A 19,365-nucleotide genomic window follows, 5' to 3' on the forward strand; every position below is an offset into this window, starting at 1 on the left:
AACAGCTGAAAAAAAGTATATAAACACTCAGTTGAAAAAACTAAAAACTGATAAAACATTACAGTAGATACCTAACAAATATCCAAAGGTTTCTAGCTAGTTTTGAAACGAGTCAGTTTTAAGGTCACTGGGTGCCCAAAAAACAAACTAAGATCATCTTTTTTCATACGAAGTTTGGTAACCTTTTCTCATCTTCTCCAATTTTTTTTTTTGATTTTGGATTGTTTGCACATTTTTGTTTGTTTCTTTTTGTTTCACTTTTACGTCTTCTTGTGTTTGGTTGCGAGAGTTTTCAATGTACAATTTTCAACTGGTCTCTCCTACCAGTTGTCGGTTTTTGGATTCCTTATTTTAAGAGTTTGTTTTGTTTTTTTTTGTTGCTTTTGGTTTTTTCTCATTTGTTTTACTAGTTTGTTTGTTTGCTTGCTTGCTTGCTATAAAAATTCTACCATTGATTTTATTTTTCGTTTGTGTACCGACTTTTTGTTTGTTGTATAGCTAAAAACTACCGTTTCTACTTACTCAGATCCTCCGCTTGGCTTGACTGAATCAGGATGTGCTCATTTCCGATTTCGGGTTTTGGACTTGGGTAAGTATTTTTTTTACATTCCGGTGCTGCAGCGATAGTGTTCTTCTATTTACTTTTCTTTTCGTGTTTGACGATGAAATATTTACAGTTTTCGAACAAATAATTAAGTGTTTTAAAAAATATGGTGTGACGAATTGCCAATCAGTTACTTAGTATTGCATCATCGTTGTTGAAAAATAAAACCGAAGTAAATTGAGCATGTCATTAAAGTTTTGCTTACAGGTTTCTCTATTTTTTGGCACGGATATGATTTTTGGTATATCAAGGACGAAGTTGAGCAAATTTCAAGGTATCTAGCTGAGATTTAATTTAGGGGATGCATCCAAGGTTGAATTTATGTTTAACCGAAGCTAAAATAAATCAAAAAGGAATGAACTAATTGTATTAAAACACTTTTCTTTGCAATTATTGTTAAACGTGAAATTAGGATAAAATTGTGCATCAGGATTGAAAAATAATGATTTTTAAAAGCGTATAAAGTAAGTTTTATAAAAACTTAATAAATTGTAAACATTTTTAGGTTCATATACATTAGAGTGGTATGAAGATTTTTAAAAGCCAAAATTTCACTGCACCCACCACCTTATATTGATCTCTTTATCAAAATAACTAACTGTGCAAAATTTCAAGTTAATTGCACAAAACGGTGGAGACTCTAAACGCTTTGATATTGGAAAACTTTTGAAATAAAGGTAAAAAAAAATATTCAAAAATTAAAAATATTTCTGGCAACACTAAAAAAATTTTCACAGCTGTTTTAAGTGAAGACTTTAAACCTAGGATAAACTTTTTAGAAGACAACACGCCTAGTTTTGAACTAAACGAAAAAAGTAACAGAATTAATTAAAAAGGGTTGATCAATTACATTTTTTAGGCAGTCATTTTTATCTCCTTTCCGGAAACAAAATTTAAAACTCCTTAAATTTAATTCTCGTTTGAAAAAAAAATTCATTCAACCCCATGATGAACTTTATAGACAAATATGTAAATTTTTTCAAACAATCATCGTTTTAAAACGTTAATAAGTTCGTTGAGTTATTTTTTTTGTAAATATTTGAAATGTTTTAATGATATGGCCTCAAATCGTAGGTTGAAACTATCTTTTAAATTTTTGTTCGCTTCAATTGAGACTTAAACGTGAGCCTTTATCTTCAAGAATCAACTTGAAGCTGGAATTCTTTCATTTAAACATATTTAACATAAACATACATAATTCTTCAACATCAACTCAAACTTCTTGTTGACTTTGAAAGGAAAAATTGTATGAAATTCATTTAGTTAATCTTAAGCTCGAACAAAATTTCTAATTCATAATAAATTACATCTTTGAATATTATGATGGCAGCCAGATGGGTCATGTCGAATTTCGCAAACTGACCATTAATGTTTTTAGATTGGCCCAAAACCTAACCAGAACAATATTTTAGCTCAATCGTACTTGAGTAATGGTCCTTCGAAGCGCTCAAAGTTTTGGGTTTTTTTTACCCTCAGAACTCACCAAAGAGGAAACCTGAGGAAATCGGGAGAATCGAAAACTGGAATTGGATAGCAAATGACTTAAAATCCATAAATCGTCTAAATCTAGTGTGAACTTGTACAATTTTGTTGTTGAGAATTGTCTAGAATGTCAAAAATCTAGTGAGGGGGCTCCGAAAAATATCCGCAAAATTAAAAATTTTAATTTTGAAGCCAAATGACTTAGGAACGCATGAAAAGTTTAGGTTATGTTTAATCGCGAAAAAAAATTGGCCTAAAATCGAGTTTTAGGGACTATTTTTCTTCGTAAAAACAAAAAAGACTCAGACAGTCGATGTTTAGCTAATTTTTTTCGAGATAATACCAGATCTCGCTGCTCCATGAAATTCTTACTCATTTGGCATCAAAATTAAAATTTCGATTTTCCGGATTTTCTTTATTCCCCCCTTAAAATTTTTTTGAATTTTTGAACAAAACAAACTTCGAAATAACACCAGATTTCGACGTTTTTATGCAGTAATTTTCCACTAAAATTAAAATGTCGATTTCCTGATTTTATTTGGTCCCGCCTTTGGTGAATTTTGAAGTTCATAAAACCGAAACTTAGAGCGTTTTGAGAGAATCCTAAATAAAGTTCGATTGTGCTAAAAAAAATTTTTTTGGTCAGTGTTGTGTGCCAATCTACAAACGGTATTTGATCGGTTTTCAAAATTTTATCATGAAATTAGTCCCATACATCTATTGCCATACTAATGACAATATTTACTGTATTCTTCAAAGTTCAATATTTTTGGAGATTTCTCAAAAATAAAATTATTCTCAAAACATAAAAAAAGAAAATCAAAAAGTTAGAGTTAAAGTTAGAGTTAGCGCCTTAGTTCAACACGCTTTGATTGAAAATAATTATATTTAAATTATGGGTAGTAGCTTTAAATTTATCCTTAATTTAATTCTTCATATGAAAATTTTTCATTGAAAGGAATTTTGAAGCAAAAACAGTTTTCTGACGTTTAAAATTTGTACTCAATATTTACCTTTTAAATTAGGACCTACAGTTGAAACAAAATCAATCATTTTAAGAAGAACGTAAACAATTTTAAAATAATCTCTAAAAATTTTGAATCTTGAATTCAAAACCACTTAGATGTGAAGAAAACCTCTATTAATCCAAAACCAGAAATTGATTTTTCCTTTTAATATGGATGATTTGTAAAGATTTTTTTTTCAACTTGGCTTTTTTTTAATAAATAAAATATTCCATTAAGGTTTTAGTTTAAAAAAAATACTGTTTTATAAAAAGTGATTGGTTCATACCAAATTTCATAGGTTATGTGGTTTAAATTCGATTTGAGGAACTTTTTTTGCTGTTTTTTCCGTATATTATCGTGTATTATTAAATATTGAATTTTGACTGTTTTCGTTTAAGTTTAAGTTTAGTAAAAATAGGTTTTTTAAAATTTATATTCAAAAGGAAAAAAACTTTAAAAAATTAAGAACTTTGTTTTGCGGTAATGTTATCTTGTTTTATTTCTCATCACATTTTTTTTTATTTTATATTCAAGGGAAAAAAATCTTAAAAAATTGAGAACTTTGTTTTGTTGTTCTCATTAGTTCTCATAGTTTGAACAGATTTTTCATATCTTGTGTTAATTTTAAGAAAGTTTTCTACCTCCAAATCCAAGATGAATGATTGAACTGTCAATTAAAATCCCGTGAAACAAAAAACCAAAAATTTGAAAAATCTTTATTTATTCCAGAGGTGAGAAACCATTTAGTCAGGAGGCCAATTTGAACATAAAGATTCTTTGGAAGGCCTTACATAAGGTTTAAATTATTTATCACTCAAAAAACTGTCAGCCAGAATATAAAAACTGGCTGGGCTCTTGCAAAAAAAATCCTTTTGGCAAAGAGCAAATAGTTTATTTGTCGATGTTCATAGATAAATATTAATACTTACGTATACAAAAAAATGCCTCTTCCATTCCTTTTTTCTATCTCAGTCTAAGCTCAGAAAAAATATTTTTGATAAATCACAATCTTAGCATTAAATTGTGAATCAATTACCTCTGCTTAAAACCAAGAAAACAATATTACAGAACAACGAATTAAAATTTAAAATAAAAATTACATACCATAATAAATATAATATGAAATTAAAAATTCAACTTCACAATTGAATTGATACTTTAATTGAGAAAAGGAACTCCCATTAAAATGTTTTGATCTCCATTTTTCTCGAACGACCCATTAGCATGTATAATAAAAAAAAACTCAAAGTTAAAAGAAATTTGAAAAACAAATTCAGGACAAGAAAACAACATAATAATTTCAAATGTCGAGTAAGAATTCCGAAATTTTATCAAAATGCCAAAGCTTTTCATTGACTGATTACTGACAACAATTTAAAGTCTTGAAAATAAAAAAATGGTATGATTGGGGCTTCAAAACATAAATTAGGAAAATATCAAACCTAGTGTTGAATCTTTATATTTTTAATCGATTTTGATATTGATATTTGAGACATTTGAAGAAACCATGAATAGAAAAAAAAGAAAGTTAACATTCAACGTTTTTGTATTTTTTTTTCGAAAAGTTAGGATTTAAGAAGTATATTTCTACAGAAATGCATCACTTTATTCTGTGAATATTTTTTAGATGCATGAATGGAAATTGATGTTATTCTTAGTGAAACCACCTAGTAACGTGTTGTGTTCGTGTGCAAAGTTTAGTGACAATCTGTCAAGTGGTTTTCGAGAAAGTCCCTGTGGGAGATCCAAAAACAGCTTGAAATCAACTATTGGACCAAAGTTTATATGTTTAATAGCTTAAAAGTATAAGGACTCGTTTAGGATACAACAGGGAGCGAAAATTTGAATCAAAATGAAGATGATTAATTCCATGAAGTTAATGAATATTCGAGGCTTAATTCAGTGCAATCTAAAAATTTCAATGCAGTAAGAGTCAAAAAAGCTATTTTTTTGACTCGTTTATCAAGCTGACTAAAAAAGAGGCTTGACTTATTTTTTAAAAGGTAGAAAGGCTGCCCAACGGCAAAACAGCAAAAAATACGGCGGTCAAATCGTGCGCAAAATAGTTGGATCAAAAATGGGGAGATATTTTGTAAAATATTCGTTATGGACAATTTAAACAATTCTCTTGCGGCCACCTGGCCGGTTTCCAGCCAGAAATTTTTCATTGATAAGTCTAGACTAAATTTTCCGACAATAAACAAGGAGAAGAATTTAAAAAAAAAGATGTCTTGTACTTGAGGAGGCTGATGAACTGTGGAAACTGCACAGAATTTTATTGCTGCAGCCCGTGGCTCAGAGGATAGCCTTCAATTCTTCTTAGCCAACGGGCATGAGATCGAATCCCGGTCACGGCATACATAGTACATTTTCTGTGGGTTGGGGGTTTAAGCTTCTACATATTCTCGATAGATGTACGCTTAGAGTTAAGAAAAAGGAACAAGCCGCCGACCGTGGTCTAGAGAATAGCGTTTAAGTCTCCTAAGCCAGAAGTCATGAGATCGAATCTCAGTCATGGCATACATTGTACTCTTTCTGTGGTATGGTGGAGTTAGCATAAGTAAGATGATAGCCAATATTTTTTGTTCCGCCTGAGCAAAATACCTTAAAATCCTATTCACGTTTGAGACTCCAGCAACCCTTCCCCATGGTCAGATCTATCTGAAATTTAGCATGTGGCCTTCGGGTAAACTAAGAATTAATTTTGACTTAGAGTGAGTGAGATTTTTTATATTTAATTCTTCCTATACTATGATTAGTACAGCGCAATTCGTTAAATTATTCAAAAATGCGAAAATTACTGTTATGTTAAAGTTACCATAACTTCTTCAATTTTCAACGGATTTTTATAAATAACCACTTGAAATCTTCGTTTTGAATTGACATTTAAGGCCAAAAGAAAATCAGTTGTTTTAAATGTTTCCAAAGAGTCTTAAACATTCGCTGGAACAAAATTTTCTCTAAACAAGCTTTTTTATAATTTTTTTTATCATAAAGTCACTAATATCAACAATACTCTTGATTATACGTAAAAATGAAGTTCAGATGATCTATAGCAAATTTGTTCACTTTAAATGTTCAGAAAAAGATTTCAAATTTATGTTACGCAATCCGAGATATTTGAATCTGAAATCAAGTACTTTTTTATTTTTTTTTTTTTTTTCAAAATTTGATATTAAGAGCATAGCTCAAAAACTGTTCTGCTGAGATTTTTTTGAATTTCATTTTCGGATACAGCGCCCGATTTCACATTGAAAATATAGGTCAGTCAATGAAGTTCACGATTTTTTTTTTAGATTTTGTATACTAGTACATATGTGACACATATACGAATATTATTATTCTGCTAAACATGCTTTTTCCAAAATTTCAGATTAAGCCGAAAAACCTTAATTTAATCTTTCAGTTTGTGGAAAAATCGACAAATCCTAGAATCGTAGATACAATAATTATTTCCAAAATTAAAAAAAAAAACAGGCAAAACAGTATTTTACATATTTTAATGTCTTTAGGAGGAATCTTTTCTAATGACAAAACCGAATGAGTGTTAACAAACGTTAAACATCATTGTTTTTTCTTAGAAAATACTTTTTCTGGAAAACAGCACTCTTATTTAAAAAAATTGAGTTGAGTTAATCTATCATATATTGTATTAGAAAAACGCTCTAAGGCCATTTGCAAAGTTTGCTCATACCTGCTTTAAAAATTTTTGGAAATTTTATCGAAATCGGAATAAACTTTTAAAACCTGTTGAAAAAAAAAACAGAAATTACAGTGAATCCTGTTATTTTTTTGTTTCGACTGGCATTGGCAACTGATTCAAATTATCTTGTTTTAGATTGAGAATAAGTCTTCTGAAATTTGATAAATTCGGTTTTAAATGCTTGATCTCTCTGATTCATGTTTCTAAATCCTCTTTGCTATGTTAATTTCTCGTCTTGATTTAGTAAACGAATCCGCCATAATTTGCTTCCGAAATTTTGATCCACTTTGTACATCTTCCTAATGATGACGCTTATCCGAAACAGAAGCAGCAGATTCGTTAGCTGAAAACTGAAAACTGTGGAAGTCTATCTGTTGCAATATCAAACAAATTTATGAAGTTGAGCATCAGCAGCACAAAACAAGAGAAGGAAAAAAAATTTAAAAAATAGCTCTAAAAAATGATCCAGGAAAGAAACCAGAAACCACCCGAACAAATACCACTTGGATGCATCCGGGCACAATCCGAAACAGAACTTCGGAGGAGAAAAATAACAGCAATTTGAGGGAAGAATTGCTGCAAGACCAGCTTTTTTTCCTGGCAGCAGAAGCTGCCAGAATGCAACAACCTGGAAAGGAGCAGAGAAAAAAATTGTTTATTTCAGCTAAACTGAACTCAACTGGTACCGTTCTTTTTTGTGAGCGTGTGTGTCTTTTTTTTTGTATGTATGTACTTTAGGTCCGTCTTCTCCTTTTTATCTTTCTAGAGCTATACTATACAGGAACGTCGACTGGCTACTAACTAGTGAATAGTCCGGTGCCGCCAGTTGCCAAGCGTCCGTGGACCGAAGGAGACGCCGCCACCACCCCCACTTCCGGTCGTCTCGACGCCACCTCTTGTGACCATCTCACCGGAGGACAGATCTCCCAGAGCCAGACCTGCCCGACCCGGCCGAATCCGTCCCACTCACTCGATGTGCATGATCTTCTTGAACGCCTTCCGGAACTCCGGATTGAAGATGGTGTAGATGACCGGATTGACGAAGCTGTTCATGTACCCGAGCCAGGTCGTCAGGATGAAGGCCGTCACGCCCGGCTGGCAGGTCATGTCCAGCTTGGTGCACATCGCGTCCATGATGTTGCAGGTGAAGAATGGCACCCAGCAGATCAGGAAGACACCTGTTAGAGAAAGGAAGAAAAAATGGGGAGAAAAAATGGACACGGTTTATTGATGTACACTCGGTTGTTCATGAAACGAGAACACAGCTCAGTCAGTAGTGGAGAAGTTGTTTGCTGCAGGAATTTTTTGCTCCCATTTCAGGTGGCAGTTGGAAAACAAAAAATCACACACCTGTTGACAGGATACACAACACAGCGCTAACTGAGTACGGTTTCCCCACTGGGGGCAGCAGATTGCTGGGAGCTTAAGTTGAAGCTGTATTGGAAGCTATCCTTGGCCAGAGCAGAGCAGAGAGCCACAACCAGGAGCTGTTTGGTATTAAAATATAAGTGTGTCGGTTGTGTTATTTTTACAAAAAGGAAATGAATAGCTGATTTGATAAAAAATACAGTTTTCTCGAACATGTCAGGTTCATCTCTTTTAAAAAATAATCAAGTCAAGGAATGAAGTCGAAAAATGTAACTTTTTCTTTTATCAATAAACGTTGACTGTACTGATGAAAATTTGGAAATTTTCAACAAATAAGAAGGCACAAAAAACAAAACAAGGCGACAAATCTTTAATGTGGTTATCGAGATAGATTGCCCTCTTGATTCCTCTTTGAAGACAAAATAAAATATTGGCCAAGGATGTGGAAAATTGAGGAAAGTCCCACAATTAGGTTCCGAAAAAGCTGAAATCATCTCGAGTAAATGATCTTGAGCGGAACCAAATGGCTCAATACTACACAAAACGTAGCAGTTGATCAAGCGGTCTAGATATGGGTTAAATCCAAACGATTTTTTTAACTCAGCGGATAGCTTCTTGGTGTTGGCTTTGTAATGATGATTTGTTGAACTTTTTAGAGTAAATTTTAACAACTCTAGAGCTGTTTTACTGATAAAAGAATTCTGATCTTGAGGGGAACCATTTTGTACTATCAACATGTCTAAAAGCTCTCAATCCTTTTTTTTTTGTGTAGTTGTCAATACTTCAAATCAATGCCATCTTAAAATATTTTCAGGTTTAAAAAAATATGTTTTTACGTAACAAAAATTTCACCTTTCAAAGTTTTCGCAAAATGCCGTTAAAATATATTTCTTTAGTCAAGAAAGATAGCCAATTTGGACTTTGATTCGCTGTATCTTATTTTGAAAAATCAATTCTCGATTTTTGCTCGTGCACGTATCGTGCACGAATCATATTGCCCAGAACGACTTTTGAAGGTAATCGGAAAGTAGTAGTACAAAGTAGTAGTCAGTAGTAGTAGTAGTCAGTAGGAAGTCAGTAGTACAAAAAAATATGTTTTAAATTAAAGATATCAGGCTACCAATTGAATCGTTATTTAAAATAAAATAGCTGACCCGGTGTGCTTTGCTGCCCTTTATAGAATTGCAGAAAATTGTGGTGAAAATTATTCAAACTTTTGTTTATTTGTAGGTATGTTATCTTTTATTGAAGTTTCAACATCACGAACAACCTCCGTTTAATGAGATAATCTTTAAATTCGAATAGTGATGGCGATGAAGATTGATTCTTATTCTTAAATTATGACTTAACCTTTATTATGTCCACAAGTTCTTGAAAAAAATTATAACAAAGCTTTCCTTCTCTTCTCGTCTTCCATCAGAAAGAAAGAATCAAAAAACATTTCTTTCAGCAAAATTCAATTCACATCAATTTACTTTTGGTGCAAAAGTCAGATTTTTTATAATTTTTTTGAACACTTTTTTGATTGATTTGAAACTGCTTGAATTCGAAAAATATTTGAAAAATCGAGCACCTTCACAACTTTGAAGCGCGTTTTCTCGAAACTGTCATTTAGGCACTTGCACCCCTCTGATCCCAAGCGCCTCAATTCATCTAATAAATTTAAGCCAAAAATAACAAAGCTTGTACGAAAAGATTCTGTGAAAGTGTTTTTTCAACATTTCTACAAGATTTATATACATATAATCATTGACTAGATCTAAGAAAAATTAAATAGTTCCGCTCAAGATAAAATTTTGACTTGTTCCACTTAAGTTCATTAACTTTATATATTTGAATATGATCGGTGAATTAGTACAAGGAAACATAGCAGACTCATCGAAGAGTTAGAAGTGGAGTGAAATCGTAAGTAATCAGCTTCTTGATGGCATGTACTGTGAGGAATTCATTCTAATGAAAACCAATCGTTTGAACCCGAAAAGTGGCCCAGAATGTAATTTTATTTTGTCTGATTAATCCAGCAGATGCTCAAATTCCGATGGAAGGAAATCCTATCAACTTTTCAAAACTATATAGGTAGTTAAGATATTTATTTTGGAATATTTAGGAAAATAAGAAGTTACTAATTTTACTAAAACCCAAAAGTAAATCTTACAAAAAGAAAGTTCTGTTTTTTTGTTGAGAACAGATTCTAATTTAAATCACAATATAAAAATTGGGATTCCGGATTCTGAAAACGAAATAATATTTTGAGAAAGTTTCATCAATTTATTTAGTTAAATACATTATGATATAAGGAGTTCGTCCTCTGCCTCCGTCGATAGCAGATGTGTTTTCTATCTCGTTATTGTGACAAAAGGCACATGATTGATTTATTCTTCAAGTGGTGTTAAATTACCAAAGTGCTCGCGATGAGCCCATCGCCCGGGGATTTCCCCGATATAACTGTTCCGGAATGGTTAGACCGAGAGAACATATGTGGCCGTTTATACTATTTAACCCTGAAAGCTAAAGACGGATACGAGCTTCCAAAAAATCCCTTCGTGATATCGCGATTTATTGCGGACCATGTTGGGACTATCGAAGGAGGTTTTATAGAGCGCAAAAATAATTGGTACGTGTTAAAAATTAGAAACAAAGATCAAGTGAGGTTGCTCGCTAAGATAACTCAACTCAGTGGCATTCCTATTGTTGTTCCCCGTCATCCCCAACTAAACCAACGGAAGTTCGTCGTTACGTGTAGAGATGTGGACAGTATGTCGGATGAAGTACTTCTAACAGAGTTGAACCCGCAAAAAATTATAGATGTCAGGCATATCACGAAAAAAACGACTTCAGGAATTGTAGGCACATCGACTCTTGTGCTTACCATCAACAGCACTACTATTCCAGAGTTTATAAATTTTGTTTTTTTAAGAGTTCGCACCCGTCCGTACTATTCACAACCCCTTCTTTGTCGGCAATGTTTAAAGTACGGTCATCCCAAAATAAAATGCCAGCAGCAGACACGTACGTGTAAAAATTGCTCAAAATCACACGAAAGCGAAGAAGAAAATTGTACCTTACCTAGCTTTTGCCACAATTGCTCAGGAAAGCACGGACCCATCGATAGATGCTGCCCTTTGTGGATAGCTGAAACAGCGGCGATAAAAATCAGCACGGATCAAAATTTACCAATAGCCACAGCCCGAAGAATGGTTCAAGCAAACAACAGCAGCACGAGCTACGCGAACGTAGCTAAACAGAACGCAACACAGCCGACCGACCAAAAACGAAAAGAAATTCTACCGACGCACCATCTGAAACAACAGCAGCAGCAGCAACAACAAGAACAACAACAACACCAAGAAAACCAACAGCAGACTAGCCAACAAAAACGCACGAGATTGGAAAACATGACACCACCTCAACGACCTTCAGCTGAAGCTTCAAAGCCGAATCAAAATGTGGACCTCGAATCGCCCCCCAGGAAACGAAACCCCATCGCTCAGACCCCACCTCCCGCGCCTTCAAACCGTGAAGGAGCAAGTGATGTTGAGGTATTTACTGAGCCCAATTGTATTCCCCCAAGAGGAACTCGATCATCACGAAGTCGATCACGCATCGACACAAATAAGTGATCTTTTCTTCCTCCCCTTTCCCACTTCCTTTTTCCTTACTTTGTACCCTAATTTTAATTAATGTTAATTGGACTCCTCGGCACAAAAATACTTTAAGAAGTAACGGCCTTAATAAATAGTTTTACTAAATAAAAAAAAAATATTTTGATATGATATGATATGTTTCGTCTGTTTTCAAAGAATATTTTAGAATAATTTTTTTTGATGATCTTCAAAACCATGGAGCTATTTGAATGAGTTCAAGTGATTTCTGTAAATTTATTTTTCAACAAGAGAAGCACTATATAATTTTTTACTCTTGCATATTTATCTAAAGCTAGCAAATAAAGGATTAACAAGAATCTATTTTTATGGCAGTATTTTTTGACAGGTTCGTAAAATTGATACACTGAGGAACATCACTTTATTATTTCTTATATTACAAAATATATATTTAAAGGAAATTGAAATCCATTATTCGAATCTTGTGTAAGACTTTAAGACTTTTTGATCACCTCTTAGACTTTAATGAGATGTTTCCGTTCCAAAGATATAACGTAAAAAAATCATTACAAAATCAATAGCCCCCCAGAATTGTTTTAGGCACCACTGGAGACCATTGTTGAGTTCTCAATGTTCAAGGAATTGACTTACTCAACAACTTTGTTGTTGTTCCTAACATTAGCTTTCCAGATTGCCCGGTTTCATCCGGATATTTAACAGAAAATTTGAAAGAAGTCTGGTTTGGGCAGACATTTATAAGGTATCATTAGGCTTTTTTTTAATTTTAAATTAGTTATTTTCTCCAAATTCAGATTGTTTGAAAAAAAAAACAATATTTTTTTGATTTTGAAAAAATGGTGGGGAATCGTGGGCCACTCAATCCAAATTGACCAAATAACATGCCAAGTTTAATAAGTTAACCAAAAACTTTAATTTCATATTTCATTTCGTTATTTCAAAGCAATTTCATATGACAAAATAAAACAGAGAGTTGTGTATGATCGATAAGATTAAAAAATCTGATTAGCGAACGTTTTGACAAAATTCCTTGTAAAGGTTGGATAAAATATTTTTTTATGACCCTTCATTTCGCATAAGAAATTTTATTTTAAGTTCTAAATGTGTATAATAACATAAAAATATGGTTGGCCCAAGATATCCTACAAAATGTAGCCCACGATTCCCATCAAGCTATTATTTGCAAATTGGTTGCGTTTGTGTGACTCATTGATGTTTCATCAAAAATAGCTTTTCCACGTGTAAGAACATAACAAAACTGAGATCATAAGCGTATGAGCATATTTTTGTTATGAACTTTAGGTTCCCCATCGATGCAATAAGCGAGTGCTTGTTTAGTAACGTAAGTGAATTTTTTAAAACTTTTTTTAAGCTTGATAAATAAACGAAGCATATGATGCGTATTTAAGTTACCAACATATAGAAAAATATGCTTGAGCAAAGCGACGACGATGACATTTGGATTGAGATTTTCATCTCAACACACATCTGAGATATTCAGAGTGGCCCACGTTACCTCACTCTCCTCTAGGAAAATAGCAGAAATTTCTTGAAACTTGTTTCAGAACGACAATGAATTCCAAATGCATATTAATTGTGTTGTAAAGCCTCGAATTGATTATGCAATGATGTTTGTTAGTCCTTGAAAAATTGTTTTATTCATGTTTACCTAATTCATAATTGAACGCTGTGTCATCTTAAAACTCAAACGTGCAAAAATAAAAAAAAATCAGCTCTTGAAAGATCTAGCTGGTAGTAATTAAGTGTTCAACTGATTTTCATGATTTTTATCCCACCTGTTTATCATATAAAATTTTTTCGTAGAACAATTTACATCAATGAATGATTGTTAACTTTTTTTAATGTCTTTATTATAGATATTTAAAAAAAAGTGAACAATCTTTCATTTATGTTAATTGTTCTACGAATAAATTTTATATGGTTAACTTGATTTACTTCAGTTCTAGTGAATGATTGTGGTATGGTTTGAATAAATGTTTTAGATAACTATTTTTAAACTGTGACCCAAAAATCCAAAAAGCCGTGCCTAAAATATCCAAATTTGAGTCCAACTACCGTAAGATGAAAAGATGGGAATAGATATAGACCAAGAAAAATGATTATGATCACATGGGAGAACTATTCCCTTCATTCCGATAGACATCGACACTCAACCAGTATAATATTCATACGCCAGGTTGGTCTCCTGTAGTAGAATGTTAATACATGGGCCCCGGAGAGGCGCAAGATGTGGGTTCAAGTCTCACCGGGAGACAAGGCGAATTTTTTTCGCATGTTTTTCAACATCAATTTTCCCATATCTAGTCCCTGAAATTTCATCTAAGTTGGATTCATTTCTCTACAAAAAAAAGTTTTAGATAACTTTTTGTTATAAGAAGCTTAAACTGAACTGACTTGAAAATTTAATGGTAGGTTTTGAATTCATTCTATAGTTTGGGAAAATGCATCATTTTTGACGCTTCAATTGGATATATTATAAAGAAATATTTCTCAAAATGTTGTTTTTCAAGCGTTTCTTTTTTTTTTGTTTGAAAACTTTCATTTATGTCCAAACTTTTTTGCATATTGGCTGGATTCTTGGTTGAAAAATTTAATATTTATAATCAAATGCCCAGATTATGCAGGTTAAAGGTTGCCAGGATAAAGCCAGCAATCACTCGGTCCGGATACGTGTGGTAAAAATTCTAGAAACCTGTTTATTCCAGAGCTTGTTTCTTAAAGAAGCAGTTTAAAAATTTAAAGCACTTTTTTCCGTTGAACACTGTACCAAATTTTGTATTTTTGAGTAAAACAAGTTGTCTACATTGCGTATGTTTGGATTTTTTTATTTAAAGCTGTTCATTTTAAACATCCTCATCATCATTCCAATACACTGTAGAACTAGTATTTTAAAAGAGACCAAGTATGTTCTATGATAATCATAATCAAATTAACGATAAAAAAACTTAAATTGAAGTTTAAAGAATCGGTTCATTGAGAAATAAAACACAGCGAAGCAAAGCAAAAGTTTTATGTTTTATTTAAAATGAGATAGCGATCAAAACTTTTATTGGACTGAAACATATTTATATATAGTCGGATCGTGGAAATTTTGAAAATTAAAAAATCAATCAGACTCTTAAGATGTTAAAACTTATGAACAATTCAAAAATAAAATCTCGAAATAAATAAAATAAGAGCAAGGTTTGGCGTCATTTTATGATTTTATGAAAGTAATTCAACTACGATGGAATTTTCTGAATATAAAAAAACTGGTCTTTTTTCTTTCTTTCCATAACCGTCCTGTTTTCATCGGCTGTTTACAACTAAGGTCCTCAGAGTCGTAGCAATGCAAAAAATGATCGATTTTGAGTCAATAATGGCTAAAGTTCCGTTTTAGTTTTAAATGTTTGATAATGAGTTTTAATAATGCAATAATGAAGATTCGAATAAAGTTGCCTTTCAAGAGCCCGTCTTGTTTATTTCACCCTCATCCGTCCCAGAAATTTCTACCCGTTAAAGTTTCTGGAGTGTCACTTCGACACTCCTGTCTAAAATCGTTTTATCTCTCTTGTTTCTCAACCGATTTGAATAAATATAATAGATTAGGTAACCTCGTAATGTTACAGAAATATATTTTCCACACAATATTCAGCTACAATTATTTCATTCTAGTAAAAAGATTCCGAAAAATTATGCGTCGGAAAAGACTGTAGAGCTACGAAATGCTAAAAAAAATCACCTTACCTCCAAGAAAGCTGATGTTAGAAGCTGAACATTACGCATAAGGATTTTGTTTTTAGAAGTTTAGGAGTTTTTTAGAAGTAAAAATGTAAAAAGGTGATCTAAAAACGTACTTTTCAATAAAAGAACCGACAAAACTGTTGAAGTCATTCTTACCAGAATAACTGGAATAAAAGAAAAATTTGACTTAAATTGGCAAATTTTGGCATCTTTGCGAAATACAAAACAAAGATTTTTGACGAATTTTTAAACGAAGCTGTTTTAAGAGATTTTTGTCAATCTGCAATTTCTCAGATTTTCTTACACCTTTATTAAACTTTGTACTGGCTTCTGAAGCCTGTTAAAATGAAAGGCTTTTTATATTCACCTAAAAGTAAATTTTATACTGATTTTAACAGAAATATGATTTTCTTTTATATCCTCTTTTTGAAAATAAATGGTTAAACTAAAACAATTTTGACGGTTCATTGATTGAAAGTTTTTTACACCACCTATTTAAGTTTTTTGTGGACATGATCTTAAAAAAATTCAAAAAAATTTTTTGTGTACTTAAAATTTTAGCTTTCTTGGGCACTTAATGACATTTTTTAAGCATCTCATAACTGATCTACAGTTTTTTTTGGATTCTTTTTTAAGTCTTTGAATAACGGAAAACTGTAGTGATGTAGGTGTATGTTGTCTGAAAGACATATTTCAGTTATGGTACGAGGTTCTTTAAACTTTTGATGTACAAATCCATGGCGATTTTTTAGAAAGGAGTGTCCAATTGACACTTCTAAGGTATTAAAGATTTACAAAATATATTGAGGGTACATGAAAAAAATTGTATTCATGGTCATATAAACACTTCAGAGCGAATTAGGGTTAAAGTAACAAATTTATTCATAGGGAATCCTCTTGGCAGAGTGCGGAGACCAGTGTACAAAAGTCAAAAATATTACTTTTTAAAACCTAAAATCGAACTTTTCCAATCGATTGAAAAAAGGTTTAAATTTTATGAACCAACACGCTTTTGACATAATTGGGCTTCATACACGCACAGTTGATGCATGAAGAAGGCACGGAAATTTTTTTTTCTTTCGAAAACAAAAACTTATTTTTACATTTTTTTACCATTTACATGTTTTGCAGCAAATTCAAATTCTTCATTTTACGAATTGAAGATTGAAACTCAATGCGTGTCGTGTAGTATTTACTGAACGAGAAAAATAGATTTGGTCCTTTCTGCTACCTTTATTGTTACCATTTTTCTTGTAATTTGTTTCAACAAAAATTGCTCGACTTCAGCTAGTAAGAACAAATTTGCGTCACAAGACGAAATCACCATTTCATATTCAAACGCTGATGAATTTTATCCTGAGTACCCGCTATGCACGCTGAATTGCGTTTTTTTTTTTTGCGCTAACAGAGATATGAGCAATTAATTGATAATCATTTCAACACCACAAACATGAAACTTTTTCAAAAAAAGACCACTGTGGTGAAACGAAAGCCGAAATCAAAATTATTTTTCTTCTTGAACAAAAAGGATTTCAAATAAAGAAAGATTATTTTTATATGGTTGTGAATTTGAAATCTCATTGAAAGAGTTATATTAAGCTTTGTGATTTGAATTTTTAAATATTTTGATTTAGGATGAATTCCCCTTGAAAAGGAAACTGTTGTGTTCAGTTTTTTTTTTCTATGTGTGGCATTATCAGTAGCAAACGTATTCGTTCTTGTTAGTAAATTTTTGACAAATTTAATGGTCCATTCATAAAAATGCTTGAAAATCTTCAAAATTTGGGATTGGTTTTGGTATTGATGGTTTTAAATTTTAACTAAAAAAATTTCATCGTTAATCCAATTTCAATTTTTGAACTAGTTCATGTCCATATAAGCAAAAGAATTAATCTGTAAACATTGTTTTTTTGTGTGCTCAATTTTCTGGTAGATTCAATCCACTCAACATGTATCCCTAACTTGATGATTTTTTATTTCTGAATGGTTTCGCTGCAAACTGTTCAAGCAGTTTTGATTGTATCCCTCATAATCCGTTCACATATTTTAACTCTGCAAATGGCTAGCAAAACCGGACAAAAAATTGAACCAACCTTTCAACTGAAAATACCAACAACCCTCGAATGTAAAGCACGGAAAATAACATTCATCAGAAGCGGTGTGGTTAAAGTTTTTCGCTTTTTAACATTTGTTTCTCGACAAATTGGCAGTTTTTGCATTTCGAGAGTGGCAAAAGTGGTAATTTCATCAGCGAGCAGCAGCACCAAGCAACAAAACATCCAACTGCGCCGCCGGTTGCATTCATTCAATCTCCAATTCTCGACAGCAAACAGCAACCAACAAGAAGTGTATCGTGCAGAGTTTCAGTGCTCATTTTGCTGAAAACTACTCGTTCATTCATTCATAGTTGCTACATGGTTTGGTTCGTTTGGCTTCATTGGAATGCGGCAAGAGTAAGTTTTATGCTCGGGTAAATTTCGGAATTATTTCCCTTTTCTAAACCCTAGCTCTAGTATCGGTGTGTAAGCTCCGGAATGAGGTTTCAGGGCAGTCCGAATTAACAAATGGTGTAATTCTTGCAAATTCATGCACCGTTTTCACAAAAAAAAACCCTGAATTTGTTATGGATTGGGTTGTTATTTTTTCCATCCTTCTTCCTTCTGAATAGAGTCGTAGTGTGTGCATTGCCAAATGGTTGAATCCAAATGGTAGAATAATTTTGTACCACACGAGAGTATAAAACGACAGCAGCTGGGTTTTGGTTTTGTTTCCCAGCGACAGCAGCAGTGGTGGATTATATTCAACCAAAAGTTTGTGGTATGTCGATTTGGCAATCGAAGCTGAAGGGAAAAATATTGAAGCTGCAGAACTGCATACGGTTGACAAATTTCCATCGACAACCAACTGGAGCAGCCATTGTTTAGCGATTTAGAACAAGCTGACGTTTGAATGGGTGTAATCGCTCTATTCATCCGTTTGCAAATCGTTGAATAAGCAAAACCTGATTTTTGCTTAACTTCAAATAACTTTATATTTTGAACAAATTTTTAGTAAATCTATCGCTAAATGATGAAGTAAAGTATAAGATAGATTGTACTATGATGAAAACCAAAGAACTTTTTGTCTAATTTAATCGGTGGGTAGGTTTGGAATCAAATTTTGTTCAATATTGGCAGGGGTTACCGATAAATCGGCTTTAATTGTTTTGGTAGATTTTTTAAGTTATCCGATGTTTTTGGTAATTTTTCTTCCAAATGGTTTTGCACATGTTTTGATTATAGAAATGAAAACGATTCTCAAAAAACAACTTTCACCTTTAAATTATTTAACATAATTAAATTTTTCTTTGTTCGATTTTTATTTTGAATTTCCTTCTCAAGTTCTAACTCAAATGCCTTAAAGGGTTAACACAAAGCTGGCAAAACGTCTGTTTTTTCAAATGAATATTTTTATTCGATAGGTTTTTGTTTTTTATTTTGCCACAATTCAACAAAACGGATACTTAAGGGTTTAAATTTTATTTATTTTTTGTAAAAGCGTGGCCCTATATTTGTCGGTGAAGGACAAGGTTGTCGAAGAAGTACTGTGTTTTTTTGAAAAAATTCTTACTTCCTATGATTTTACCCAGAAATTCTGTAACGGTTCTCTGTATTGAAAAAACCATGGATTTCATTGAAAATTCATGAGAAATTGAGTCTTTTCTACATTTTACTAAAGAAATTTTTTTAATCAATAACAATCTCATCATGATTTTATAATACAAATTTAGAAATAAAAAATTAATGTCAACATAGAAGAAAAGAGTTTTTTTTTTAATTCGTTTATTTGAAACGGCTC

At 32.4% G+C, this 19,365-nt stretch overlaps 1 protein-coding gene across 1 annotated transcript in view; it reads right to left on the reverse strand.

Moving 5' to 3' along the window:
* Positions 1–6,667: 6,667 nt before the first annotated feature.
* Positions 6,668–19,365, reverse strand: part of LOC129753672 (dopamine D2-like receptor) — a 31,139-nt gene continuing 18,441 nt past the window's right edge. Inside the window, exon 3 of the mRNA XM_055749515.1 lies at positions 6,668–7,974. Coding sequence (XP_055605490.1) covers positions 7,763–7,974 — 212 coding nt within the window. The 3' untranslated portion in view covers positions 6,668–7,762. The remainder of the gene's footprint in view (positions 7,975–19,365) is intronic.

This window comes from Uranotaenia lowii, chromosome 3, assembly GCF_029784155.1.
Source record: "Uranotaenia lowii strain MFRU-FL chromosome 3, ASM2978415v1, whole genome shotgun sequence".
Lineage (NCBI taxonomy): Eukaryota > Metazoa > Arthropoda > Insecta > Diptera > Culicidae > Uranotaenia > Uranotaenia lowii.